The 27,955-nt window shown below is 53.1% G+C and overlaps 2 protein-coding genes and 1 pseudogene across 3 annotated transcripts in view; 2 read left to right on the top strand and 1 right to left on the bottom strand.

The window, feature by feature from the left end:
• The window catches only part of LOC131093390 (zinc finger protein 883-like), a 49,379-nt gene extending 33,918 nt beyond the window's left edge, over positions 1-15,461 (bottom strand). Inside the window, 2 exon segments of the mRNA XM_058040542.1 lie at positions 8,672-8,687; positions 13,636-15,461. Of these exon segments, the coding sequence (XP_057896525.1) occupies positions 8,672-8,687; positions 13,636-14,761 (1,142 nt within the window). The 5' untranslated portion in view covers positions 14,762-15,461.
• The window catches only part of LOC131093431 (uncharacterized), a 44,165-nt gene extending 17,350 nt beyond the window's left edge, over positions 1-26,815 (top strand). Inside the window, exons 1-3 of one of the 2 annotated variants that reach the window (XM_058040596.1) lie at positions 23,290-23,603; positions 23,874-24,168; positions 25,078-26,815. In XM_058040596.1, coding sequence (XP_057896579.1) covers positions 25,144-25,947 — 804 coding nt within the window. In that variant the 5' untranslated portion in view covers positions 23,290-23,603; positions 23,874-24,168; positions 25,078-25,143 and the 3' untranslated portion in view covers positions 25,948-26,815. Of the gene's footprint in view, positions 1-23,289; positions 23,604-23,873; positions 24,169-25,077 lie in introns of those variants that run through there. The other variant, XM_058040597.1, reaches the window with a different exon arrangement.
• The window catches only part of LOC131093378 (zinc finger protein 208-like), a 496,041-nt pseudogene that overhangs the window by 88,408 nt on the left and 379,678 nt on the right, over positions 1-27,955 (top strand).

Genomic DNA, 27,955 nt, shown 5'->3' with positions numbered 1-27,955 from the left:
TTTCATGATGAGGCTGGCGATGCATTCAATTCCTGGGGAAAATGCACGAGCAGGTCTTCCGAGGACCACCCATTGGATCGGTCGGGCCTTTTCAGCGAGTCCTTGGGCCAGTGCTCCCACTCCCCCCTTCGGTGTAAAGTGGACGTACAGGTCCAGTGGCATGGCTGGGTTCCACCTGGCAAGTGTGCCAGTGGACATTTGGTTTTCGATGAAGACGAGGGAGCTCGTTGCTTGCGGCGTCAGCTCCTTGGGTTCCCAGGGGTGCTTTCCTTTCCGGAGGTCGTACAGAGGATCCATGACCTCGGGAGGAATTAGGACGATGTTGCGAAGCCACTGCAGCGATCCCACCAGGCGTTGCACGTCGTGGAGCGTCTTGACATCTTGGTTGACCTTCATCTCGGGGGGTGTCTTGTAGGAGCTTGTAATTCCTACTCCCAGGAAGGTCACGCAGGGTCCTCTCCTGATCTTTGCGCTCGCGATCTCGAAGCCGTTGGCCTAAAGGGTCTCCGTGATTGTGGAAACCAGGTGATCCACTTGGCTTGTCGATGGTGCTGCGACCAGGATGTCGTCCATGTACTCGATGATGGTTGCAGTGGGGTTGGAGTGTCAGACTGGCATCAGTGCTTTGTCCACGGTGATTTGGCATATGGTCGGACTGTCGACCAGGCCTTGTGGAAGCACTCTCCATTGGAAGCAAAGGTTGGGCCGCTCGCCGTTCCGAAACGCCACGGAAAAGGTGAATCGTTCTCTGTCCTAAGGGTGCAGGGGTATTGAAAAGAAACAGTCCTTAATATCCAGTACTGCGCACGGCTGCCCTGCGGGGATGGCTGAGTTTGCGGGTAGCAGTGTCTGGACTGGACCCATGGGTCGGATCGTCTTGTTCACCTCTCTCAGGTCATGGACGAGATGATAGCCTTGTCCGGACCTCTTGGGGATCACGAATACAGGGGTGTTCCATGGGCTGGTGGAGGGTTCTATGTGACCCTTTTGCAGTTCGCGGTCGACCAGTTCCAGCAAGGCTGCCGCTCGAGGCTCTGTCAGGGGCCACTGCTCAACCCATACAGGGTCTGATGATTTCCAAGTCAATTTGATTGGCAGCGGGGGGTGTACGGCAGTGGTCCTCATGATACATTTGTAATCCGAAATCCGAGCATGGAAAGGACGTCCCGTTTCCCCGGGGCCGGGATGCTTGGAGTAAGGGTGCTGCCAGGGAAAGCTGTGCTGGCTGGGGACAGCTCGCTGAGTTGCTGCCCTTCCCCGGAAGCCTGGGCTAACGCGGTTGTCCTGCCATTCCTGCTTAAATACAATCCGCCCCGCCCCATCAAAAAGCATGCGGCTTATTTGCGTAATATCAAAAGTGAGCAGATCGTTATTGCTAGAAAGGTCATCCTCGAGAGTGGGTACTACAGCTGAGTTGATCCCTATTTCTGAAATCGCTTTGGCTTCTTTTGGGTTAACTGGGGTATATGCCCTTTGTTGGTTCCCTCGCGCTCCGGCAACCCCCACTGGGAAAGCGTGCATGGAGGCTGCCGGTGCCTGGTCCCCACAGGCTGCTTTTATTTTTCCCCAATTGGTGAGTTTGTGTTGCGATTGTTTCCCGATATTGTTTAAAGCTTTATTCGGTTTTGCTTGAAACTGCATTAATTCTGCTGTCTCGGTTTCCGAGTCCCAGCTGGGCTCGGTCGGCTCTTCCGAGCTGTCTGAGCAGCTGTTACTTGACTCTGAGCCGGAAGCTGACTGCCGGTGCACTTCCGGCGCTCCGTGCCGTTTTGTTCGGCTTCGACTCCGCTCCTCCCTTTGGGGGTGGTGCTGTTCCCTCCCCCTTGGGTCCCTCCGCCTCCTGCCAGGGGAGGTCCTTGCCCTATAAGAACCTAATTTGAATAGAGTGCTCTGATTGGTTTTGCACTCTACCGCAGGGGCTGCCCCGTCTCCCCGCTCGCCCGCGCATGCGTTTTTAAGCAGGCTGACTCCGTTTCCGCCTCCCACCTCCTCCCTTCCGCCCTCACCATGTGGTTCGGCGCCAATTTTAAACACACATGGCGGGGGCGAGTTTTTACTGATCCTGGCGGGGTCCGACAATCCGGCCTCGTTCTGCGCCTCCTCCGCGAGTCCCTGCCAGAAGCATCGCGCGCGCTGCTCTACTTCTTGCGCCAGACCGGCGACCGGCGGGGAAGAGACGGATAGAGAAACCGCGTTTTTTTCGGACGGATCCACGGGGGGCTAGGACCCGGTGGGCTCCGCGGGAAGGTCGGGGGGTCCCCTGAGGGTTCCGGGGGGTCTCCTGGGGGCTCCGGGGGGTCTGGGCTCAGGCTCGGGAAAGGATGGAACGCGCCCAACCCCTTCATATTCCCGCCTTCAATCCGATCGCTCTCAGAGGCGGTCTGAGTCGCAGCCCCCACTCCCGGCTTTGATGTAGCTAATAAACGTATACGCGTGGCTTCCCGCATCTCCTGTTCTTCTAACGTCTTGCATAGGGCCTCTTCTACTTTCCCCCACGCTTTGAGGTTTTTACCACTGCCTGCGGACTTAGAGTCCTCTGCTGAGGCTGCAGTGCACTTCTCCCACGCTTCCGAATATGATATATTTCCCGGACGTTCGATCATCCCCAGCTCTAGGAGCCTTGCAATAGCAAGATTAGCGTTTCTGAGCTCACCTTTAATTCCCCATTGCTGATGAGATTGACTTACGACCTTCGCTGTGGATTCCATGGTCCACGCTGGTCCGGGGGCGTCCCCCCCGCTGTGGTCAGACCTGCTGCCACAGCCGCTGTCCTCTGTCCAGGAGAATCCCCGTTCCCCGGGCGCAGATCGCTTCCCGGGTTTCCGGCACCAAAATGTTGCCTTCAGGATCAAGGCAGGTGACCTGGTTCTGAGGTACAGCACAATGGCCCACCCTCCAGGGCCGTTCGGGCCAGTGACACACGCAGACACCAATGTGGTGGATGGTCAAAAGGCATTTATTACTTCTTCTCATGGGGTCTTATAGTCTAAGGGGTCTCTACGTCAAAAGGGGGTTTGTCCTTCTTATCTACGGTTAGTAGGGAATGGAAAAGTACTGGGTAAGGAATGGAAAGTTACTGGTATTTGGTTAAGGGAGGCTACATTCCTATGTTAATTTCTTATCTATGAGTAACAAAGGGTCTTATCTACGGGGAACAGAGGGTCCTGGCTTTCCGTGACATCGCATGATCTTCCGCAGCGCCTTTCCCTGACTCCCACAGAACCGGGAATGTCCCTTAAAAATCCCGGACTTTTCCCAGCCAATAACAGCGCGCCCCGCCCCAAACCATCCAATCACCGCGGGTCTCCCCTCAGGAACACTGGCCTCCCTGTGCGCCCGATCCAGCCAATCACTGCACGCGTCCCCACCGCCCGCCTCTCACGCGGCGAACCAACCAATCACCGCGCGCCACCCCTCAGCTACTCCCTCCCCTCTTGAGCTGAACCAACCAATCACCGCACATCTCCCCTCGGCAACTCCCGCCTTCTTTGCCCCTATGCAGCCAATCACCGCGCACCGCTCCCACCCCCCATGTCAATCACCGTGCCCTCCACGAAACCAACCAATCACTGGGCGTTTTCCGTCAGAAATTCCTGCCCTCCCTGCGCCGCTCCAGCCAATCAGAGCCGACCCTGAAGCAGCGCCCCCTGACCCCGGGGCCAGGCATGGAGCAGGTGCCCCCTCCTTCCCCCGCCCGCCCCCCGGGACCCCCTCAGGGACCCCCAGGGGCCGCCCCGGGCTCGGGCAGGTCCTGCGGGAGGCGCTGGAGAGAGCGGGGGAAGCGCTGGGAGAGGACGGGGGGCTCCGGGAGCTGCTGAGGCGGCGCAGGGACAGGTGAGGGGTCCTGGAGGGGTCATGAGGGGAATTTGGGGAGGGGTCTTGAGGATGTTTGGGGGAGATTTGGGGAGGGTCTGGGGGGAACTTGAGGGTGTTTTAGCGGGATCTGGGGGTGCTGGGGGGGCTATGGGGGGAATTTGAGGAGGGGTCCTCAGGGGGTGTCACGATCGATCGTCACGGACGGGTTTCGTGATGGTTTGTGGATTTGATCTCAAGGTGCAAGGTACAAGGGGGTTTGCAATGATAATCGAAACAAATGCACCTTTATTGAATGAGCACAGCAAAATGTGATAGAGGGATTAAGGGAGAGAAAAAGATGGGGGAAGAGGGAGAGACAAAAGAGAGAGAGAGAGAAAGAGAGAGGGGATAGAGCTACCAAACATAGAGATGAAGTTGTTTGGTCCAGTCCAGTCGAGGATCCACTATTATGTCGGGGAGATCTTGAAGTCTCTCGCTAACTCAGACGTTTTTATTATGATAACTCCATTGGAAATTGCAAGGCAGGAGGATACAGATACAATAAGGAATAGAAGTAACAGGTAGTTCATGCTCTTGGCAGTAAGCGAGAGCCATTGTCTTCTTGGTCCAGCGGTCACAACCTGCAGGCAAACATCTCGCTTTGGTCAGCTTGCCTCCCCCACACACCTGCCCTGGGCTGGGGGTTTCAGTCCCAGTCCTTGGAAGGAGCAGAGGGGCCTTTTCACATGGGGGTTCCATGTCTCAGTCCTTGATGGAGAGGCTCCTTCCATCTCAGTCTGTCTGTCACGGTGGTTGTGAAACAGGTGAGGGTCTTCTGAGGGGGGACCACCTGAAACTCAGGAGAAGTCCAGCCAGGCCGAGAGGTGGGACAGCTTCCAAGGCTGTTGTTGCAAAAAGGGCATGGTGCCCCGTTCTTCTTCTCATTGGGCTCAGTGTAGCACACAGCAAACAACACCTGTGAGAACAATGGCTTAGCAACGCTCTCAGGTCTCAGGCACATGACTTTCTCCCTTGGAGCCAGAGATTCAAGACAGGTGGTCTTCTCTTCAGTGGTCCCCCAATGACGATTGTGAGGCAGATGAGGGAAAATTCAGACAGACTCTCACAAGCAGAAATTGGCAGGATGTGTCTGCTTCCAGTGCTTGTCTTGGCTGTTCCTTCGCAGTGCTGGCAGCATCATCAGAGACACATCACACGTTCTCTCATGCCAGGGTCATCCCAATCTTCTGCACTTGCCCAGGTGTCTCCCGGGTTCACCAGGGAAAATGTCTGCTCGTGCCAGTTCATCCCCTTGCCCAGAAGGCACCCGCTTGTGTTTGGGCACGAGCTGCTGGCCACAGCCAGATGGGCAGCACCCGCAGCATTGGCCATCAGATGCTGGACTGATGTTTTTTTCCAGAGAGCAAGAAAAGCAGCCAGAAGCACACAAGGCAACTTGACAGTATCTCTGTAAGAATGTCATTGTCCTGTGAAAGTCAATAGTGGATGGTGGTTTTGTGCTGCAGATAATCACTTCTGAGCAAAAATCATTCCAGGAAGGGACAACAGCTTCTGCCTTCTGATGGATAAGTCAATTTGCCACTGCTGTCCAGGCCCATGGCCCCTCCCAGTCTGACCAAGTTTTGGTCTGCGGGTATTATTGGGGTTAGTCTGGAGGCAAAGATCACACTGCCACTTGAGTAATAGTGGCATGTAAATTCCAGGCAACGATTCTTTCAATCATGTAGGTGTTCAGGGCATCTATTCCCCAGTGTGTTTTCTGGTGCTCCTCCCTTACTAGTGACTACATGAAATGGGAAGGGATTACCAGCTTCCCTTCAATGGTAGCCCACCCTTCTTGGTTGTATGTCCCTTTATGATCTTTGATTAGTTTTCTATCTTTCTCATTGTATTCTGGCTTACCTTCAAGGGAAATTTGCCCATCTAAAATCAGAGCTCCTTAGTTACCTCACCTTTTGCTGCTTCCTTTGCCTCTCTATCTGCCAGCTCATTTCCTTCTTCCAATTCTGAGTTCACTCTCTGGTGTGCCCTAATATGCATAATTGCTGCCTTTTCAGGCAGCTGAACTGCTTCCAGCAGCCCGATTATCCCGATCATCTCTTGTGCATGTTTGATGTTCTTTCCTTGTGAGGTCAGCAGTCCCCTCTCTCTCCAGGTGGCTCCATGTGCATACACAACTCCAAATGCATACCATGGCTCTGTATAGATTTTATTCTCTTTCCTCCTGCCATTTCTAAGCCAAAAGGAAAGAGAATCAGTGCAATTATTTTGGTCTTCTGTGCAGAGGTGCCTGTTGGTAGGGGTCCAGATTCTATTACCTCTCTGCAGGTAGTGACTGCATATCCAGCACGTCGCTTTCCACTGGCAATGTGGTTACTCCCATCAGTGAACCAGGTCTCTGCACCATCCAAAGGAGTGTCCTTCAAGTCCGGGTATCTGGAGTAATTAGCTTCAATGGTCTCCAGGCAATCGTGGTGTGCTGCTTCTCCTTGATCCCACTGAGAAAAGAAGCTGGGTTCACAAGGTTAGTGACTACAGAGTCCTTTGCCCAGCACTGACCTCATACCCCAGGTAGATTATTTTCTGTTTCACTGCCTCTGCCTTTTTCTTTTTTTTTTTCTTTGATACTCTGTGTCCTTGGAGCCCTAGGAAATTCAAAAGGCTCACGGTCCAGGCCACACATGCTTCCCTTGTCTGAGTGGATATCAAGAGATTATCCACGTACTGTAATAGCCTTCCTTCTTCTTGTGGAGCTTCCTGGGGCTCTAGGTCTTTTGTAAGTTCTTCTCCAAACAGAGCAGGGGAATTTTGAAACCTTGAAGGCCTTGAGGCCTTCACAATCTATGTGAGCTGGGTTTTGCACCTGCTTTTAGGGTTTTCTCATTTGAATGCAAAAATTTTCTGGTTGGATTTATGAATAGGGAGGCAAAAGAAGGCCTCTTTCAGATCTAAAACAGTAAACAAGGGTAGCTCAGGTGCCAAACATGTTAGTAGGGTGTATGGGTTTGCCACAAGTTGTACTGCCTGACCCTAGCCCGTTGTTTTCCTTAACTTGTACAGAAGGTGCATTCTCTGCCCTCCCTGCCATGTTAGAGGCCCATACCCCAGGAAACATTGGATCCATTCTTTTCTTGTTAATTTCATCCTTATTTTCAATTTCAGTTTCACTAATTGTTAAAATTAAGCTCAATATATCTCCATATTCTTGATCCTTTACCTCTAAAATAATCTCTCCATCTTTAAATGTGATCTTTGCTTCCAGCTGCTTCAACAAGTCCCTACTCAACAGGGCCTTTGGAGAGTTGGGCATATACAAAAAACTATGACTATTTTGATGGTTTGCAAAATATGATTTTTCAGATTGGCCAGTTGCCCCCTTACCATAACATCTGTTACAGGCATCGAGGCTTTATTTAACACTGAGTTTGCTGCCCCTGTGTCTACTAAAAATTCCATTTTCTTAGCTCCCATCTTTCTACCCCATCCCAGCCTTTTGCCTTAATTCAAAGTCTTGGGGTATAAAATAAGCTGAACGCACTCAGCTTTAATTATTTCTGCTGGGTTTCTTAAATTACTTGAAACTCTCTTTTCTAATAATTCAACATCCTTGTTCTTCTTTGCTTCTCGTGACCAGTTGCCACTAAATTCCTTAGAGCTCTCTGAGTAGCCTTGGTTTCCTTAGAATAACATAAATTATAAAGTGCCTGTCTTGGTCTCTTCCACCTAAACTCTGCTTTACAAAATCTCATTCTTTCCCAGTTCTCTTCCTGCACAACCTAATTCAAGCATTGTTTCTATTGACACTCACTTTGCTGCCTTGCAAAAAGCTGTGCCTCTTACAGCAAAAACTCTGATATGCCCACAAACACAAACACAGACACACACACATACCCTGCATCTCAAATTCACGAGAGTCAGGACTTAGGTTGCTGTGGGAAGGGAATTCCTGGAATTCCTTTAATTTGTTTTATCACAGTTAAACATAAATCACCATACTGCAGTTTTTCCACGTAAAATGCTACACTTGTTGCAAACAAAATCCTAAAATCTCCACAAACACAAGCCTACAATACCAAGAATCAAATTACCACAATGTGGGGGAAGAACCACACAAACTCACTGGGAAAGAGGTATCTCTTAAGAGTGCCCACTTTCCTTGACACAACCCAACATACAACACTTCATCATCTACCCACATCAGCTTATCAGCCTCTTCTGGTCCACACACACTCTGGACACAATCAAAATAACAGCACACAGTAAAATTCCAGGGACCAAGTCCAAACTGCGGGGACAGAAGAATCCCCTGAGTTCATCTAGCCACGGTTAAAATGCGCACAATCTACACAAATCACACATCACCACCTTTAAACACAATAAATGACTAAATGTCCTCACCCACGTTTCTCCACTTGTTCCACTACTCCACGGGGTGTTCCTGCCCTCACAGACTGCCCCAGCCGGTGCTCCCATCAGACATGGGTAGAACTGCCCCCGCACGCCGTGGGTACACTCACTCACTCGCTCGGTCTGTTTTATACACCACGCACTCACACGATTATAAACACGCCAACATTAACCACACAATGCATTAGCCATACAATGTCTGGACACCACAAGCACACAAAGTTCGGGTTCACTCGGCTCACCCCAGAGTCGCTAGCGGCCACTCCATTGAACAATGAACCCGTTCCCAGTTGCGCTATCAACCGGGAACCTCTGCCGCTGACCGTGCTCTTGGTCGATGGCTGCCTGCAAGCACAGGGACGAGGCTGTGCACTCAGACGTCTCTGAGTGACTTATCAGCAGCCCTATCTCCCCCAGGCCCTTTGATAGACGTACCGTGTATCTGCACACCAGCAGGTCATTGTCTGTATCTGCAGGAGGCAAGCCGAGATGGAGCAGAGCTCCTCCAGGAAAATCCCAGGGAGCGCCCAGGAGTCCGTCCTCCCTTCCGCCCCTGCAGGGACAGACAATCGCCTGGTTGGCTCGCCAAAATGATTAGTGGAAAAAAAAGAGAAACTCCACAACTTTGTACAAAGTCGTAAAGCCGGTATGTTTAGCACTGGACGCATGTGGGAATCGTTGTTCCCCCTAAAGGACACGCGCACCCCTGAGAATTCCCCCTTGCTTATACATATGCATATAGTCTCATTCATATTCATTTTACAGATTTCACATTACAAGCTGCAATTAGTTTTTATCAGTCCTTGCCTTTTGCGCAGAGAGCTCTCTGGTCAGCCTCAGCCTTTGGCCCTGACAAAGGGGCCTCTGCTTATCTTGAGAGTTTGAATTCCTTCTCTTGGTCGAGGCCATTCTGTGAGCACAAGATTTTTTCTTTGATTTTTTTCCTCTCTTGTGAGAACAGGGAGTCTTAAGCACAGATAAACAAGTTACAGGCTCAGAACAGCACTTTTCTCCTAAATCCAAAAATGCATTTCTATCCTGTTAAATTTCTACTTTGTCTCACCCATCCAAGGAAATATGTGCTCTGACTCCATGATTTTAAAGGCTGAACAGATGATTTACTCTATACTATATTATACTACATTACACTATTGCTATACTAAATCTATACAAAAATACATACTAAAGAAAAACCTCTGACCCTTTCCAGACAGTCATGACCAATCTTTGACCTAACTGGTCAATCAGTCCTAACAACCATCACCACAGTCCAATTAACAAATCAGTCTCAGTAAACAATCTCAATAACACATTCCACATGTGCCAAACAACAGGTGCAGCAAGTGAGATAAGAATTGTTTTCTTCCGTTCTGAGCTTTCTCAGTCTTTCCACAGCTTCCCAGGAAAAATCCTGGGAGAGAGAATTATGTCTCTATTCAAAGAAATGTGAATACCACAGGGATTTGTCCTCCCTGGTCTCCATCTGCAGCTCAGTGCCTGGGGTAAGGAAAGAAAAGGAGAGGAAGGAATGAAGAAGGAAGAAGGACAGAAAGAGAAGAGGAAGGAGCTGTGGACAAGGAGAGGATGGGATTTGCCTCTGTGCTAGAGGGAAGGGGAAGGGATCCCACCAATTCATCCCTGGCAGGACAGTGTCAGCTAAAATAAACAGGGCAGGAGACTTTTTCTCCTTTTAATGCCTGTATTAAAAGTGGTTAGCTCAGGATTGGGAAGCTCGACGGGTCTGCAGTCTCCGTTGTCTCTCCCAAGGTGACTCGCAGGAGGATATTTGCAGCTTTGTCCACTAGGGACAGAGCCGGCGGTCCAGTCCTCGTTGGAGCTTTTTTTGGGCGTGACCCAGATGTTGACTTTCCCAGCTTCGCTCCCTTCGGGACCCGGTCCGAGAGGATCCCCACACCCAGGGTGAGGGGCAACAAAGGCCCCCAGCGTCCCCGCAGGTCCAGCACTCTGGTCCTCACATTCAGACATCACTCCAATTTCTCAACTCTATATTGGCTCGTTGTTTTGGGGGTCTTTTCAGTAAGTTTGGAGTAGTAGCTTCTCATGGCATGCTGGTCCTGAAGTTATTTAGCATGTCCCCTCTCCCACGTTTAGTCCTTTCTCCTCATTGTCTGGGGAGGTCCCCGCCCTTCACTGTCTCCGGAGAAGAGCCATTAACTTAGTCTTGGCCAGGGCCTTTACTGATCCAAAAAAGAACCATTAACGACAACGACTTGTAATTATCATAACAAACAGGTAGCGCTTCAGCAGCAAGAGTGATCTGACTAGTTTTTGTAACCTTTTTCTCACCAAAAAAAATTGGCAGATTTTTGTTTATAACATCAGCAGTGGGATTGTTCTGCAGCCAGGGGCAATGCTGGGCTGAGACATGGAGCAGAGGAGAGGGGCAAAGGGGCAGTGACTTCCTCCTCGCCTGCCTCTGTGTCCCAGGCCATTTTCCTTTTCCTTGCAGCCTCCTCCAGCTTCATCCAGACAAAGTTTGGGATTGACAAATCCTGGCTTGGGGGAAAAACAGTGGGTGAGCCCTTGGTCCTGCTGTCCCAAGTCCATCTCCAGAAGTAACTGCCCTGTTCACAGTCGGATGGGCCCAGACCCTGCTCATCTCCAGCTCCCCCCACCCTTCCAGGCTGCCGGGATCCCTCAGCTCTGGGATTGGCCTTTGCTGCTCTCCCCACTCTGATGCCAATGTCTCCCCCCCCCAAACTGGTACCACCTCCCCAGCCAGTACAGACAGTTTGCCACTGGAACCCTCCACAAGTCTCCAAAGCGGCATCTGCGTCTCACCCTTGGGGACCTGCAAGATCCAAACATCCCCTACCCCGCAAACAAATCCTCCCAGAGGCCCCCCCAGTGGATTTGGGGTCAGTTCCCCCTCCCCGCTCACCTGTGGGATCTGGGGGATCAATGCTGCCAGGGCCAGGGGAGCTGCAGACTCAGCAGGCAGGCGGGAAAAGCGTGGTTCTGCTGGGGCTCCTCCTCTTCCTCCTCCTCCTTTTCCCCATCCTCCTCCTCCTCTCCCTCCTCTTCCTATTGCTCCCCCTTCCACATCCACTTCAGATCCCACCTCTCCCCCATGGCTGCAGCATCACCAGCATTTGGGTGGAGGGAACCCCCCATGAACCCCCCAGGGATGGGCAGGGGGCTTGGGGACCCACCCAGTGTGGATCCATTCCCCTCCAGAGCTCCAGGGAATCACTCCAGGAATCGAATGATGGGGACACAATGGGATCCCCATGGAACCGCTCTTTTTCTGTTCCATCCCCACCATTCCCTTCCCTCACTCATCATTCCCCCAACCCAAAGACCCCTCCCAACTCAGTTTGGGGGTGCCATCCCTCTCGCGCTTTGAATCCTCTTTTCTTCTGCTCTTCCACCCCTTCTCCATTGTGCCCCCAGCCCTCACCCCTGTGTTTGGTTTTGGGGGATGCAGGCCCCTCCTGCTCAGTCTGGAGAGTCACATCTCCCCTTTCCCTCTATTCTGGCAGCTCCTGGCTGCTTTTTCCTGGGAGGAATCCCTCAGTTTTGGGACTTTTGAGGTTTAGCTTAGAAGTGTGAAAGCTCTCTCTGGTTTTCCCCTCCCTGTTGTGGCCTCTCAGCTGCCCCTGACACCCTGGGGGTGCTGGGATTTCCCTCCTGGGGACAAGGACGTTCATCCCCTTCCAGGAGCCCAATGCCTGGCTGGGGCTCCAGGTCAGGGGGTCCTTGAGCAGCTGCCCCAGAAGCTCCCCCAGGGTCTCCCAGCACAGCTGGAGCTGCTCAGCCTGGGGTCCCCAAAGGCCTCAGCAAGACCCAAGTCCCTCCCAGGAACCCTCAACTCCCTCCAACCCTGCATCCCCCACATCCCCTGCAAGTTCCCCCCATGGCACCGGCCATGGCCATGTCCCCACATGTCACTGCCCATGTCCCACCATGTCCTCACCCATGGCTCTCTCCCTGTTTCCATCCCTGTCATTGTCCCCCACATCTCCATCCATGCCTGTGTCCCCCCATGTCCCCCACAAATGGCCCCATCCCTGTTAAAATCCATGCGTCCCCAAGTCTCTCTCCATGTGTCCATGTGTCCTACCATGACCACATCCAAGTCTTAGTTCAATGTCTGTTTTTACCTCAATATTGGATATTTTAAAGGGATAAATAGAAATTAAAACAAAATCAAGGCCAAAAGAAAAGGATTTCCTTGTCCATACCAGCTGAGGATCCACTGCTTAGGTGGAAGGGAAGAACCTTTTTTGGTGGGGTTTCTATCCCACTGTCTCCAAAATCTTGGTCTTTTCCCCAGTTTTTCACCATTTGGCTACAGAAGACACCCTTGGGAAATAGGAAATCAAAACTGTGGAATCCCTGAAGTTGGAAAAGACCTTGTCCTGGTTCAGGGCAAATTTGGGAGAGAACCCACAAAGGGGTTCCTTTAAGACAGCAGATTCAATTGGCCCTTCCCCCAACTGGTTCAGGAAAAATAAAATACCTCCTTGGAGAAAAGCGGAAAAAACTGTTTATTAAACAATAAAACCTAAATAATATTAAACAATAAAACCTCTTGCCGCTCTAAAAGAGACACAAACTCACAAAGTCCCTCCATGGTCTGTAGGCTCAGCTCACTCAGTCTCTTATCAATCCCTCCGATGCTGGAAATGTCACAGGCCAGGCCCAGCCCGGTGGGCCACAGGTGTGAGCTGCCCATGCTCTTCTGGTGTTCAGGCCAGAGCAGGTTTGAACAGGTCCAAAGAAAGGGGAAAAACCCCACAGTCCAGAGAACTTGTTTGGTTCAGCTAGCTAAAACTAACTAAAAGGAAAGGAGAGCTCTGTCCCACTGTCTGCCCATCTGCAGACAACACAGTGCAAGAACACGAATGTGGAGGAGTGAGTGCGGTTTCTGAAAACAAACTCCGTGCTTCTTCTCTCCCCCTTCACTCTCAGGACAAGTCTTGAAGGTGCAAAACTTATTATTCAGCATAAACAGAACAGACTGGGGATACAAGCACCAAACAGTAACCCAGAATATACCTCCAAGACCATTCAATACTCCTTGATGTCACAGGAAGATAGAATTGAATGCAAAAGATTTTATGGGGTTGAAAGTCGACAAATCTGCTCTCCCCATGGAATTCCCATTATAGGTCTGCATCCTGATGGATGTTCCTGCTGCTGGGCTTATCTAGGTACCCTCAGGGAACCAGGAAGATGTGGAGCCCCCCAGACAGATGCCTTCCAATTTGGATCATCAGGACCACAGATCACCAGGGCTCTGCCCAACAGGGGTCACTGGGGATCATCCAACGTGGATCCTCTCATGGGGGATGGAGCTGGAGCAGCGCACGAAGCTCTTCCCACACTTGGGGCACTCACAGGGCTTCCCTTAGTGGCGCCTTCGTTGATGTTTTGTCAAGATTGAGCTCGATGAGAATCTCATCCCACACTCCCCACATTCGTAGGGCCTCTCCCCCGTGTGGATGCGCCGGTGCAGGGTGAGGTGGGAGTTTAGCTTGAAGCCTTTCCCGCAGTCGGGGCAGCGGAAGGGCCTCTCCTCCCTGTGACTCCGCTCATGTATGAGGAGATCGGAGCTCCTGTGAAACCTCTTCCCACACTGGGGACACTTGTAGGGCTTCTCCCCAGAGTGAACACGCTGGTGGTGTTTTCTCAGGTCAGTGTGCCACCCATAGCTCTTCCCACATTCCAAGCAGGTGTAGGGCCGTTCCCCTGAGTGGATCGCCTGGTGCCGAATCAGGGCCGAGCTTCCTCTGAAGCTCCTCCCACATTCCCCACACTTGTAGGGCTTTTCCCCAGAGTGGATCTTCTGGTGTTCCGTCAGCTTGCATTTCATGCTGAAGCTCTTCCCACACTCCCCACACTCATAGGGCTTTTCCCCAGTGTGTATCCTCTCATGTCTCCTCAGGCCAGAGCTCTGGCTGAAGCTCTTCCCACATTCCCCACACTCATAGGGCTTTCCTCCTGTGTGGATCCTGTGGTGTTGCATCAGGTGGCCCTTCTGGCTGAAGCTCATCCCACATTCCCCACACTCGTAAGGCCGGTCCCCGCTGTGGATCATCTGGTGTTGCATCAGGCTCCCCCTCTGCCTGAAGCTCATTCCACATTCCCCACATTCAAAGGGCTTTTCCCCAGTGTGGATCCTCTGGTGTTGCATCAGGATGGAGCTCTGGCTGAAGCTCTTCCCACACTCCTCACACTCAAAGGGCCTCTCCCCAGTGTGGATCCTCTGGTGCCGCGTCAGGCTGGAGCTCCAGCTGAAACGCTTCCCACATTCCTCACACTCGTAGGGCTGTTCCCCAGTGTGGATCACCTGGTGCTGGATCAGGTCTAAGCTCCGACTAAAACCCTTCCCACATTCCAAGCACTTGTGGGGCTTCTCTCTGCCATGGGGCTTCTCCACCAGCTCTGAGCTCTGGCTGCATCTCCGGCCGCCTTCCCGGCTCAGGGGGGCTCTTTCCTCCCCGCAGCTCCCTGGGCTGGGTTTGCTGCCCCTCCTCGTGCGGAATCTCCAGGGCTTTTCCTCCTGCTCCATTCACACACGTCCTAGGAATGAAAAATCCTGGTTTGGGGAAAAGAACAAAATGAGAGTGCCTTGGACTGGGAGCTCCTCCTTGCCCAAGTTCATCTCATTAAGTCATTGGGCATCTTGTGTCTCTAAGAACCTCCAAAACACCAAGATTCAGCAAAAAAGTCCTCCAAACATCAACACACAGATCAAAAACTTCCCAAACATCAAGATTCAACAAAAGCACCTTCCAAATATAAAGATTCAGCCCCCACAAAAAAACAAAGCACCAACAATTAGCCCAATAAAGCTCAGAAACACCAAGATTCACCCCCGGGAAAATCGTGGATCCCAATTCCCGGTTACCTGCTGCATGGTAGGGGGGGAATGCTACTGGGGCTGGCAGGGAAGTTGCAGATACAGGGAGAAGTGGAACCTTGTGGTGCCTCCTGTTTCTGCTCCTCCTCCACATCCAGTGTCCTTGCTATTTCTCCCACTCCTCTTCCTCCTTCTCCTGCACAATCCCACCTTCTCCTCCCTCATGCATCGTTTGACCCTTTTGTTCCTCAATTCTGCTTCTCTTTCCCTTCTCCTCCTGCCCCAGGCCCAGCACCCACTGCCGGCTCCCTCTTCCCCCCAAACCCACAGCATCCCGCGGCAGGGGCAGGGATGGAGCTGGGGCAGGTCGGGCTGGGGCAGCGCTGGGCTCTCGGCCGCTCCCGCCCGCACTCGGTCCCCACTGCAGCCGCTCCCACCGTGACAGCGCGGGGGGGCCCGGCCTTGGCGCTGCCCCACTCCCACCTCCCCAAATTCCCCTCGCATTTGGACAACAGGGCATGGATGGTGTTGGTGTGCTGCAAAGGCATTGCGTGAAGGGGAGTGTGCAGCAATATGGTTAAGGCAAAAAGCTGCAGCAGGAATCTATGTGGGAAGGAAAAGGATGATGTAAAAGCGGAGGAAGAGAAAAATACTGCGATTGGGATGTTTATCAGCAGGGCCTTAGCCTCAAAACTTGTCAGCTGATTCAGATCTTTTGTATCCCCGGTTTCCAGACCAGGAAATCAAGGAGGTCAGGGTTTCAGGGGGTTTCTCTGTGGGAAGCAGCGGCAGCAGCGGGCGCAGAGCTGCGGCACCAGGAGCACGGGCTGGGGGCCTGTGGGGAGCTGCGGGGCCAGGCCGGGGCTGTGGGGCAGCCGGGGCTCAGCGCCGGGCGCTGCCTGACCCCACCAGCCCGGGCAGGGCCGGCAGCGGCCCCCGGCCCCCAGGAGGCTGCGGGACGCCCCGGCCGCTGCCCGGCCCCGTGGAGCTGCCGGCCCTGCCCGCCGGGGGCGCCTTTGGACACTGCGGCAGGACAGAGAGCGGCTCTGGGCTACGGGCTGGGGAGGGCACCCTGAGCACAGGGAGGAGGAGCAAGGAACACATGGGAAATGTGGATGGCACATTTTAGCACGGAGATTATCTTTTATAGATTTTATTAGGGTTACTGGAGATACAAATGATTTTGCAGAAAGCTCAGCAGCTGTCAGAGGATGAGCACCCACAGGCACTGAGGGGGCTGCAGGAGGGGCACAAGAAGGCCCTGCAGCACTTGGGCACAAAGGCACAGCAGGTGAGTGCAAGAAGGGAGCAGCAAAAGGCCAAGCTGAAGGCAAAGGCCAGGGCACAGTTCCTACAGCCCCTGAGGGATCAACCCCAGGGCCCAAGGGGGCCCCAGCACCCAGGGCACGGGCTCGGCCACAAGCACCTGGCAGAGGCATTGCCCTCCTCGGCAGGGGAGAGCCCACCCAAACAGCCCCTGGCAAGGAACCAGGGCTCCAGCTGCAGGGCACAAGGACACTGCAAGCACAGACAGCAGCACCCTCAGGACCAGCAAGTTCACCCCTTGATGGACATGGATTGGAAGGGCTGTCACAGCTCCCATCACACCAGGGACCCTCCACACTGGAGCCTTTGAGAACATTCAGGGTGGGTCTGCATTGAGAGGAGGTATTTCCTGATGGACGCAGGGGCCTCTCAATCCACTCTGAATCTTAGACCGAAGGGGGGGAAATGCTAAAAATATGTTTGATTAGTGAGGAGATAAGTGGGAAAGATGTATGGTTTTATTCAATCACTGTTAGTATATCTAGGAGATGGGTTTGTAATGAATGAATTTTTACTTGCTCCTAATTGTTATCACGATTCACTGGGAAGGGATTTGATCGATAAACTCGTAACACAAATTAATATTATAAAAAGGGATACAGAGGCCGGTCCTGTTGTACCTCTCTGTCAAATGTCTGGCCAGGCCTATGCTGAAGTGAACCCAGAAGTGTTGGGAGCCCCAGGAAAAAAGGGAAAATTAGATATGGAGTCTCTCCAAAGCACCCTGAAGCAACCAGGACAAGTGGTGTCTAAAAGCAACACCCTGTTCCAGGGGAGGGAAGGAAGGGGAATCAGACACAGCGCAGGTCACCGCCCCATGCTCAGCTCAACCCACGGAGCTGTGGGTGCTTGTGAGAGCCTGGCACTGAAATGCCCTGAGCAGGAAGGCTTCAATATCTTCTGCTGACACCATGGCACCTAACGGGGGGGGGCAAAAGCAATTCTCACTGCTTCAGCAACCACTGGAGCAGATATCAAGGGATATTCTCCCACAGGAAGCTGGGCTGGCACAGAGCCTGCCCTGGCACTTTGCTGCTGCCAACACCCAGCCAGGACATCGGCTCCTGCCTAAGGAGTGCAAAGCAGCACCACTGGTGGCCAAGGGGCCCATGCCAAGTGTCCCTGAGGCCAGAAACAGCCGCCAGCACAGCTCAACACGGGGGACTCCTCAGCCTGGCCTCAAGGGCTCTGAAGCCCCGGAGATTTGCACTTCCCGCCTGCAGCAGGAGGATGGGAGGCCGCCCCTGAGCCTGCCCTGAAGGAAACGCAGCAGCAGCCAGGGCTCCACAGCGGGCCAAGCCCCTGCGCCTGCCCACAGATCCTCGCCTGGAATCCTCTGCAATCCTGGCCACCCTCCTCTGCCATCGCCAGCCACTGGGGCCAAGCCTTGCTGCCACTGCAGCAGCTTCAGCGCTGGCTGGGCCTGCACTGCCACAGCTGCTGGTGAACACCACGGCAACATTCCACTCTGGGGCTCACTGAAACCCACACTCTGGGCTGCCTGCCGTTGAAGTATTGCAAAATGTACTGATTTCGGTTCTTTTAAACCTTATTTTTCTGCTCAGAAAGGTTTCTCTACTCAAAGGTTTTCCACTGGAAAAGGAATTTTAAAGGTTTTATTTAAGGAGTGTTACACCACTCAATGGAGATGAGGTTAACATCCCAACAGACTAGGAATAGCCCAAAAGACACCCACAGAGATAACGACCAGCAACAAAACATCAACATTGCCCAGCAGCAAACAGCAACCAACAGCTACCCCAGACACTGCCCAGGCAGAGCTGGAGACACCTGGGCTGGAAAAGGCTGAGAAGGAAATCCAGGAGTGTGGAGACCGAATTCACATCAGAGGGGAAGAAATCAGGGCCCAACAGGAAACCAAATACTAAAAACTTAGACAACTTGGAAGGAATGAACATTAAAGGAGTGGATTTAGATTGGTTCAGACTACATAAAGTTCAGGAAAAAGTCACATGGCATGGAATGATTTTCTCTGCACAGCTGGGCTATTTGTGAAAGAAATTATTTCAGTTGCACATCCTGGCCAGAATCAAGTAATGCCTTGACTCTCTAACACTAAAGAGATTCTTGGAGAGTTTTTGTTTTCCCAGCAGTTTCAATGACAAAATTACAACATGAGAAAAATTTTTCATAATATTCCCACTTTATATAGTCAGGTAGATTCGGGACAGAAGTGTGAGAATCAAGTTTTGGTCTGCGTTTTTCCATGTTTGCCTTTATGTTGCATTTTGCAAAATTCAAGAGCTTTACCGTAATACTTTTAACTCAGAAATAGTTATATACTTTTTCTACAAAAAAGCAGATTCTGGGGGGGCCACATGTGACTCACCAGATGGCTGCCCTGGAAGAGAAGCTTCATTCCAGGCAGTCTGCAGAGGAGCTTTAGAAATGCAAATGAACACTGCTGGGCAAAGTGTGGACAATGCACCTGGGTCTCTTGCCCGGGGCAGGAATTGGGCTGATTCCCTCTGCCCCTCACCCCAAGCTCTGCCTGCTGGCACTGATGGAATTTGCACAGCTCAAGGCAGAGCCCAGGGGGAGGATATCTGACCTTGCAACAGAAACGGATGAAGCTGCAAAGCGAAACAGCAAATGGAGAATGCTCGGAAAACTTTATTATAAATAAATGGGGGGAATCAGCCCTCTGCCCTCTCCAACATGTGCTGTCACTGTCTGTGTTATATATAGCATAGTAGAGCACTGGGGATTTTTTGCTACCAAAAATTCAGGGAAATAAGTTGGGAATCCAATTAGTTGATGATTTAATTAGAGAAAGGCAGTCAATTGATGCAGCCCTGGCTGGAGAGCGGCCAAAAATCTATAACAACCTGGGAACCCGAACCAATTCATATCGGGAGTCACAGAACCCATTTCTCATTTCAATAGCAACATTAGATTACAAGCTGCCCTCGGAATAACCAACGAGACAGCTCCAGCTCCTGACCTTCCTGCTGAGCAATCCACTGAAATGAGGAACACACCCCTCAACCATGGGATGGGATCAGATCATCTATTAGCAGAAAAAAAGAGGAGTTTGTGGAAAATTAAATGACTCATATTGCTGTTAGCAAATAGAGGACAAAGGAAACGTGGTGAAAAAAAAAAAAAAAAACAACAACGGAAACAAAAAAGCAGCTCATGTATTGGTCCAAACGTGAAAAGGATGGGAAGGGGACACGGTTTTGTGGCCCCCTGACAGACCATGGGTTAAACGAATGCTGTTTCCCCTCTGATGTGCTACAGCAACTCTCATCTTTCGACCATGCTCCACACCTTCAGAGTGCAGCTCATTCAGCAGCTGAGCGAGGGGCCAGGGTTTTGTCGATAAGGAAGTAAGGGGCGAAACCACCAGCTTCAATAAATGTTACTAAATAACATGGACTGCTGCTCACAGAAAGTCCCGCTAAATTTCTGAACTTCCAGAAGAACAAGGATTTAACAGAGCCGTAAATATCGGCTGTTATACAAAAGTGGGGGTGCACAATAACGAGGACATGCAGTTGCCGGATCGGGAGGTCTGAACCTTCCAAGCACCTCAGCCAGTGGGCAAAGGGAGAGAGAGATAAGGCCGGGCAAAATGAGGATAAAAAGGAGACTGAGAACTACAACAATGGCAGAGAGCGCACGGCAAATGCCCCACGGCCTCTCCCTCTGCTCACAATAAAGTCACTTTTACAGGACTCCTCTGTCTCCTCTGGGCACAGAAACCTCCGGCCACGGGAATTTCCCCGCACAGCCCCGGGCACGGGGCAGCCCCCTCTGTCCCAGCCACAGCAACCGCGCCGAGCCAGCGCTGCTCCGGCAGCGGCTCCTGCCGAGGCAGCGGCCGCAAGGAGACCGCGGGCAACCGCTCCCGCAGCGCCCTCACGCCAGCGGCAGCACGGGGCGGACATGGCACAACGAACCCGCCCGAGCCCCCTGCCGCCCCCGAGGCCCGCAGCCAGCCCCGAGCCCCCGCACAACCCAGCGCGGCTCCCACCTGCGCTGCGGCCGCCTCCGAGCTCCGCCGCCGCCTCACCGCGCTCCGGCCGCTGCCGCCGCTCACGGCACCGCACACACGCTCCGACAATGGCGCCGCTGCCCAGCCACGGCCGCCCTCAGCCCGCCACGGGGCCCTGCTCCGCCCCGCTCCCACCAATCAGCGCGCCACAACCACGACTGACGGAACCATCGCCCAATCCCAGCCAGGGGCGGGCTCTGCACACGGCACAGCCCCGCCCCGCGCTCTCCGGGCCCCCCGGGCTGCGTGAGGGCAGAGCCGGAGCTGCGGAACAGCCCTGGAAGGGGCCCGGGCCCGAGGGGATTGAGCTGAAAACACAAACAAACTTCTCCGCACCTCCCGCCACGGCTTTCCCGGCACTGCGGCTCCGGTGGCTCCGGCTGAGCGGGAAGCCCTGGAGCCTCACTTCTCCTGCCCCTAATTAGGAGCATCATTGCATCGCTTTGATTTCCCCCAAAAAGGAAAAACCACCCCAAACCCCTGTGGATGAGTGGGGGAGGGGAGAGATTTCTGACAAAAAAGTCCAAAAACTCAGAGCAGGATAATGAGAAGTGTGGTAAATAGGTATGATCCGTGCTGACAAAATTGAAACAGTAATTGATATTGATACAGTAATTAATATTTGGAAATAATAAAAGAGTTAAAAGGTGTAATGCCAAGAAAGAAAGGGGAGGAGGTGTTCCATCCCCCCCCCCCTTTCCTGCAGATGTTCAAGGCCGGAAAAAGCAAGAGATAACAGTTACTAAAAATTAACAGAAAGAAAGGAAAATCTGGTTGGGTCCCAGGAAAATGCTAGTTATAAGAGATTTGTTGCTTTGACACCTAATATAATATTATGTTAGTTTTGGCTTACATTTTACTGGCTTGGTGCACATGTGTAATCCAAAGGTGAATGAAAGGACATCGAGGAAGAGGAGAGGCCTTCATCAGTGACGACCCCCAAAGACGGGTGTGACCACCAAACCGAGCGGTGGAGCATGCACGGTAAAGGTGGTGATGAGGGCGGAGGTAGAAGTGTGTTGATTCGAAAATGGGAGGAGATGGCATTGACACATGGCACAAAAGGGGGAATTTTTGCTTGGCAGGCTTGCATGTGAGGTGGCGGGGGTCCAAGGGCCCTGCACTCTGTACCCCTCTCCGTTTGGTTGTTTTCCTTATGTGCTATTATTGGAACCAAATTATCCCTTATTTTAACCAAATTACACTGTCAATATTTCAAGTGTATCCGATTTTATATATTCTAACCTATTCAATGAAAATTGCTGCTACCTTTAATATAGTTTGGTGTTTTTGATGATGGGATAATTGGGCAAATATAACACCACTCTTCTCCCTCTCTGAGGCCTGCTCCAGTTGTGGCTGGCAGCTCCAAGCAGGGCCCTGCACCCAGGCCCTTTGCAATAAACCCCAAGTTCCATGACCTGGCTTCAGAGATCTCTTGTCTCTCTCCATCCTGACCATCCTTCCCCTGTTTTCCTACAAAAATACCCCAAAAAAAACCCAAACTCTAGTGAGAGATCACAAAATTATTCCAAAAAAAATTCCAAAAAACTCCCCAAACTCTGGTCAAGGACCATGAAATGACCCCAAAATGGCCAAAATCTGGTGAGGAGCCCCAAAATGACCCGAAAATACCCCAAAATGCAGTCAGGTATGCCAAAATATCCCAAAATCAGAACAAGGACCCCAAAATCTGGTCAGATAGCCAAACTTACCCCAAAAACACCTGAAAATACCCCGAAGTCCCCTCAGGGACTCCTAAATTACCCCAAATCCTCCCAGAATCCAGTCAGGGACCCCAAAATTATCTGAAAATACCCCAAAATTCCCCAAATGCCGCAAATCCAGTCAGGGACCCCAAAATGACCCCAAATCACCCCTAATCCAGTCAGGGACCCACAAAATCCACTCGGGGACCTCCAAAATTCCCTCAGGATGCCCCAAATCTAGTCGGAAACTCCCAAAATCCTCCCAAACCCACTCAGAATGCCCCCAAATGCCCCCAACCCTCCAAACTACCCTCAGTACCCCACGTCCCCCGCAGGGCTCCCATATCGTCCTTAGGACCCTCGAAAATCTCCTCAGAATCCCCCCAGATTTCCTCATGAGTTCTCCATATCCCCCCAAGACTCCCCCAGATCTCCTCAGAACCCCACAAACCCCCTCAGGATACCTAATTCTCCCCCAGGACCCTCCACATCCCCTCACCACGTCCCAAACCCCCTCACAACCCCTCAGCCCCCTCACAATCCCCCCAAATCCCCTCAGTACCCCCCAAATACCCTCAGGATCCCAAATTCTCCCTGTTTCCCCCTCACAACCCCTCCAATCCCCTCAGGAGCCCCCAAATGTCTTCACGACCCCCAGTTCTCCCTCTCGATCTCCCCAAACGCGCTCAGGACACCCCACATCCCCTCAGGACCCCCAGTTCTCCCTCAGTCCCTCCCAATCCTTTCATAACCCCTCCAAACCCCCCCTCATCGCCCCTCCCCCTCTCCCCGCTCCCGGTGCTGACCGCGGTCGCTGTCGCCCATCCCGCGCTGCCGGGGGTGTCCCGGGGCTCCCTCGGCGCCCGCAAATTCCCGCCCCGCCCCCTCCCCCCCCCATGGCCTCAGCCCCGCTCCGCCTCCGCTGGGCCCCACGGGGACCACAATGCCCACAATGCACCGCGGATTCGCCGGAAGCAGCTGCCGACGACGAAGCAACGGGAACTTCTGCCAGTACTTCTGGCCGGCGCGGCTTCTGATTAGTCCGCGCCGCCTTTGGGGCTTCTCGGCAGAGGTCTCGCGAGAGAAGCACCGCCGCCCTGTTTGTTGAGGGCAACTCTGCGGGCTCCTCAGAGCCCTCCGCGTTCCCTCGTAAATCCAGCCGGGAACGGCGAAATGAATCCGCCTAGAAATGGTGGCATGAAGCCTAAATCCCCTGGGGATGGAGCCTAAGTACCCTCCTATAGAGCCTAAATCCCCTGGGATTCAACCAAAACGGCCAAATCCAGGCGCTTTCCATGGATAGGGGCGGTACTGGAAAGGGCGGGCGGTGACGTCACCTCGCCCAACCCCTTTTCCGGCCCCTCCTGAGGCGGCTCCGCCTTTTCCCGGCGCCGGCCCCGGGGCCTGTTCTGGGCCAGGGCCGGAGTTGGTGCCGGGGCTCCTTCGCCAGCGGAGCGTCCCCAAGGTGTTCCCAGTGAGCATGGAGCCCCAAGAGGTGCGACGGGAGGGGGGAAAACGTGGGTTGCTGAAAGAGGGAGAGGATACCGGGGCGGGTGGGGAGGTGGCAGAGGGGACAGCAGTGAGGGCAGGAGGGTGCCAGACGCTACGAGAGAAGTGGCAGGGGTGGCAGCGGGAACAAGGGAGGGACAGAGGGGCAGCAGAGCCCTCCAGGGAGGGGCAAAAAGGGTCCTTCGGGGGCAGGGGGCCACCCCAGGAGGCCGTAAGTGCCACCAGGTCCCTGACACCTTCCTTTTTCCCTCCCCAGCTGTCCCCGGCCCTGCTGCAGCCACAGGTCACCGTGGTGGCCATCCTGGGTGAGCTGCTGGACGCCCTGAGCAATCAGGACGAGATGATGCAGCCCTGGTCCCCATGGTCCCTGTACTGGGACCTGGAGTTCTTCACCAGGGAGCTCTGGGTCACCCTGCACCGCATTGATAATGCCTGGTGGCCCCAGGATGTCACCTCCGATGATGATAGCCCTTTCAACGCCCTGAGGCAGACCCTGGCCGCCTACAAGAGCACCCCAGGGACCACCTTGTTACCTGTGGGATTGGCGGTTGGTGAGTGGCTGTGTTCGGTGTCTGCGCTTGTGAACAGCTGGGTCTGGCTGGCCAGGGCAGCCACCAAGCTCCGCAAGGCCTGTAGGGATTTGGCCACCAAGGCGGCCAACAGGGTGGCCACCGCCGCCACCCAGGCCAGGGAGCTGCAGAACAAGGCTGCCCGTGATGGGACAGCTCAGGAAAACATGGTGGAGCTGGGTCAGGCCCTGGGCGGGGAGGAGGGGGCCGAGGTGATGGCTGGGCATGGAGCCCAGGTGAGGAGAGAGGCCAGGCTGACTGCCAGTGAGGCAACAAGGGCCACCATGGTGAGACAGCGGGTGGAGGTGGCCTTGGGGCTGCTTGAGTGCTTGGTGGCCGTGTGTGACGAAGCCACCGCGTTCCCCCGGGAGCTGCTGCGCCTGCTCAGGGACACCAAGGCCGCCTTGAAGGGGATAAATGAGGCATCTCTCAATGTCCTCAAGGTCTTGGTGGCCAAGGTGGCCCAGGCCGAGCGGCTGTGGGAGGCCAATGCCCGCCTGGCCAAAGATCACCTGCTGAGGGCAGTTGACAACATCATCAAGGTCTATTTCACTGGTGGTTGCGCCAGACCCAGTGCCTGTGAGGTGGCTGAGCGGTGTCAAAGAGCCATCGAGGACATCCCAAGGCTCCTTCGACTTCGACCCCCAGAGCATCCCCAGAGTGTCCCCAATGTATCCCCAGTGACCATGGAGCCCCAAGAGGTGCGATGGTGGGGAGAGGGGAACAGAGGGGACACTGGGCGGGACACGGGGGGTGGCGGGAGGTGGCAGTGGGGACAAGATGCTGACAAAGGGACGGAAAGGCAGAGGGGACTACTTGAGGGCACTGAGGCCACCGCAGGAGGCCAATAGTGCCACCAGGTCCCTGACACCTCCCCTGTCTCCTCCACAGGTGTCCCCTCCACAGCTTCAGGTGCTGGTGGCTGTGGTAGCCACCCTGGGCGAGCTGCTGGCCACCATGACTGGGCCACACAGTGACAAGTCCCCAAACTCCTTACATGAGGACCTGAAGAACTTCACCCGGAGCCTTCGTGCAATCCTGAACCACGGCAATGTCACCCCCCTGAGCCACCCTGGTGTCGCCTCCCTGGGCCGGGCCCTCGCCACCCTCGGGGCCACCCCTGGGACCACCTGGGCCAATGGGAGAGCCGTGGCCAAGGCCTGGCGGGAGTTGGTGGCCAGGCTCGTGGACCGCTGGGACTGGCTGTCCAGGGAGGCCACCAAGCTCCGTGACAACCACAGGAAGGTAATCGTGAACCAGCAGCTGATGGTGGCCCTGGACAAGGAGGAAGTGGCCAGGGAAATGGCCACATACGATGCCCAGGTGGCAGCAGCCACCAATGAGAGAATGGGAGAGGCTATGGTAGCCACCAGGAGGGGACCTTGGGCAGTGGTGGCCCTGGGGCTGCTGCAGCGCTTGGTGGCCACATGTGACAGAGCCACCTTGTTCTACTGGAACATGGAGTGGCGGCTCAGGGACATCGAGGCCATCCTGAAGGGGACAAACGAGGTGTCCCCTGATGTCCTCCAGGCCTTGGTAGCCAAAGTGGCCAAGTTTGAGTGGCTGTGGGAGGCCCGCACCCGCCTGGCCAAGGATCACCTGCTTGGGACACCTGGGGTCATCGACAACATCCTCTTGAGTCCCTATGGTGGCTGGGGTGGCCCCAGTGGCCCTGGCAGCTGTGCAGTGGCCAAGCAGTGCCAAAAAGCCATCGAGGACATCCCGAGGCTGCTGCAGGAAAGTCTCACATGGGAGCACTGACATCATCAGGGACATCGCTGCTGTCACCTGTGCCCTCCTTGTGCAGTATTTGAGACAGATTTGGGGAATTTTCTAGGAATTTTCAATGATACTGTCCCAAATCCTGATGGGAATTCCTGGGGTGACATCACTGGGGACACTCAGGGACAGTCAGGGACAGGGGACAGGGGTGTATGGGTCCCCTCAGCAGCTTCCAGCTTTCCACTGTGCCTGCAGCACAGCCAGGTCATAAATGGCAATTTAATAATTGCCTTTTGCACTCTTGTATTGCCTTCTACACATTGTTATTGATCACCAGCAATTTGATACAGTGTTTGATACCAATATCGATTATCGATGATTCATTGTAGCTGCTGGTTGGTGCAATATAATCTCTTAGTTCATGTGTGCACCATACAGCCTATTAATAATTAAATAAATGAATGAATAATTGAATAAATAAATGAATGAATGAATAAATATATAAATGCCCTCTGTATGAATCACACCGGGCTGATCTGAAGTCTGTGTCAGACACATCACTTGACAATTGTCACTGCCATATTTTCTGAAAAAATCCTCTTTGCCCAGGATTCTTCTCCTGGGAAGCCGAGAAGCCTCAGAGAATAAAAGAAGATAATTATCTGATTTGCTTCTTCTGTGCTTTGCTGCTTTGGGATGTGGTTGGAGATTGTTTATGCAACATGTGAATTGTTTTTACTTAATGACCAATCACCATCCAACTCAGTTGGGACTCTGGAAGGAGTCACAAGTTTTTATTATTCATTCTTGTTAAGCCTTCTGTCTGTATCCTTTCTCTATTCTTTAGTAGAGTTTTAGTATAGCATTCTGTAATATAAAATAATAGCATAAAATAATAAATTAGCCTTCTAAGAACATGGAGTCAGATTCTCCGTTCCTCCTTCATCCTGGGGACTCAGCAAATACCACAGACCCCACTGAGGGACAAGTGGTCAATAAATCCACCTCAATGTTCCTTGAGGGGAGCACAGCGAGGGAGCTGCTTCAAGGCGTTGTCACTGAGATATTTCCCCTTGGAAACCCTGGGTGGGATCCAAATACACCCGAGCAGATGGCAAAATTAAAATGATATCAAAGCCTCGTGGAATGTGGGTTAAAACATGGGGTCTCTAAAACTGTAAATTAGTCAAAGTTTTACCCAGTGAGGCAAAATTATGATGAATCACCCACTGAATTTTGAACAGGTGAAGAGATCTGCCATCAAATATACTGATCTAGATCCTGAATCAGTTGATGGTAAAGCACACCTGGTTTTGTTTTGTGTGGGTCAGGCTTCAAACGACGTAAGGAAAGATAAAGGGAGTTGAAGACATGGATAAACTGCTGGAGGTTGCCTGGAAGGTATTTTGAGACAGGGGCCCAACTGAAAGAGTTATTCCCAGCCTAGCAAGAAGGCAACTCGGGAAAAGTGACCCAAGAAAGCTTCCCCTCTGGAGAAGGCTCAGAGTGCATCCTGTAAGAAATGGGGGCATTTGAAAAAGGACTGTCCAGTGCTGAAAGAAAAATCATCAGTCCCTGTTGTAGCAGCGGTGCCCAGCGGGGAATAATGAGCATTGACTCCATGATTGCAGCAGGCTGATCAATCGCTTTGTTATACCATACTTTACTACTAAGAACAACCCATGGCCCTTGCCTGACAGTCACAACACACACGCGGATCCAATTGGTCAATCAAGCCAAACAACCATCGCCAGTGGCCAGTTGTTCTGGTTTGAAAGCAAAACCAAGTGTCGTGGGTTGACAGCCTTTATCCCAATATCGTATGTTGTGTCTGGCAGCTGTGCCTTTTCTCTCTTCCCCCCCCCCCCGGCCGTCTTGCTGCGGCGGGGCGGGGAAGAGAGGGGGGGAGTGTTTGACCAGGCCTTTTTGGCTTTTGGCTTTTTGCTGCTTGGCTTGGCTAGCCGCTTTGCTTGCTTGCTTTCTGCTTTTTGCGCTGTTTTTTTTTTCTTTTCTTTTGTTCCCTCTTTCTTACCCTCCCCTGAAGATA

This window comes from Melospiza georgiana, chromosome 25 (assembly GCF_028018845.1).
Source record: "Melospiza georgiana isolate bMelGeo1 chromosome 25, bMelGeo1.pri, whole genome shotgun sequence".
NCBI classification, from domain to species: Eukaryota; Metazoa; Chordata; class Aves; order Passeriformes; family Passerellidae; genus Melospiza; species Melospiza georgiana.
Note: the sequence above shows the minus strand (reverse complement) of the source record. Positions and strands in the feature narration are given on the sequence as shown.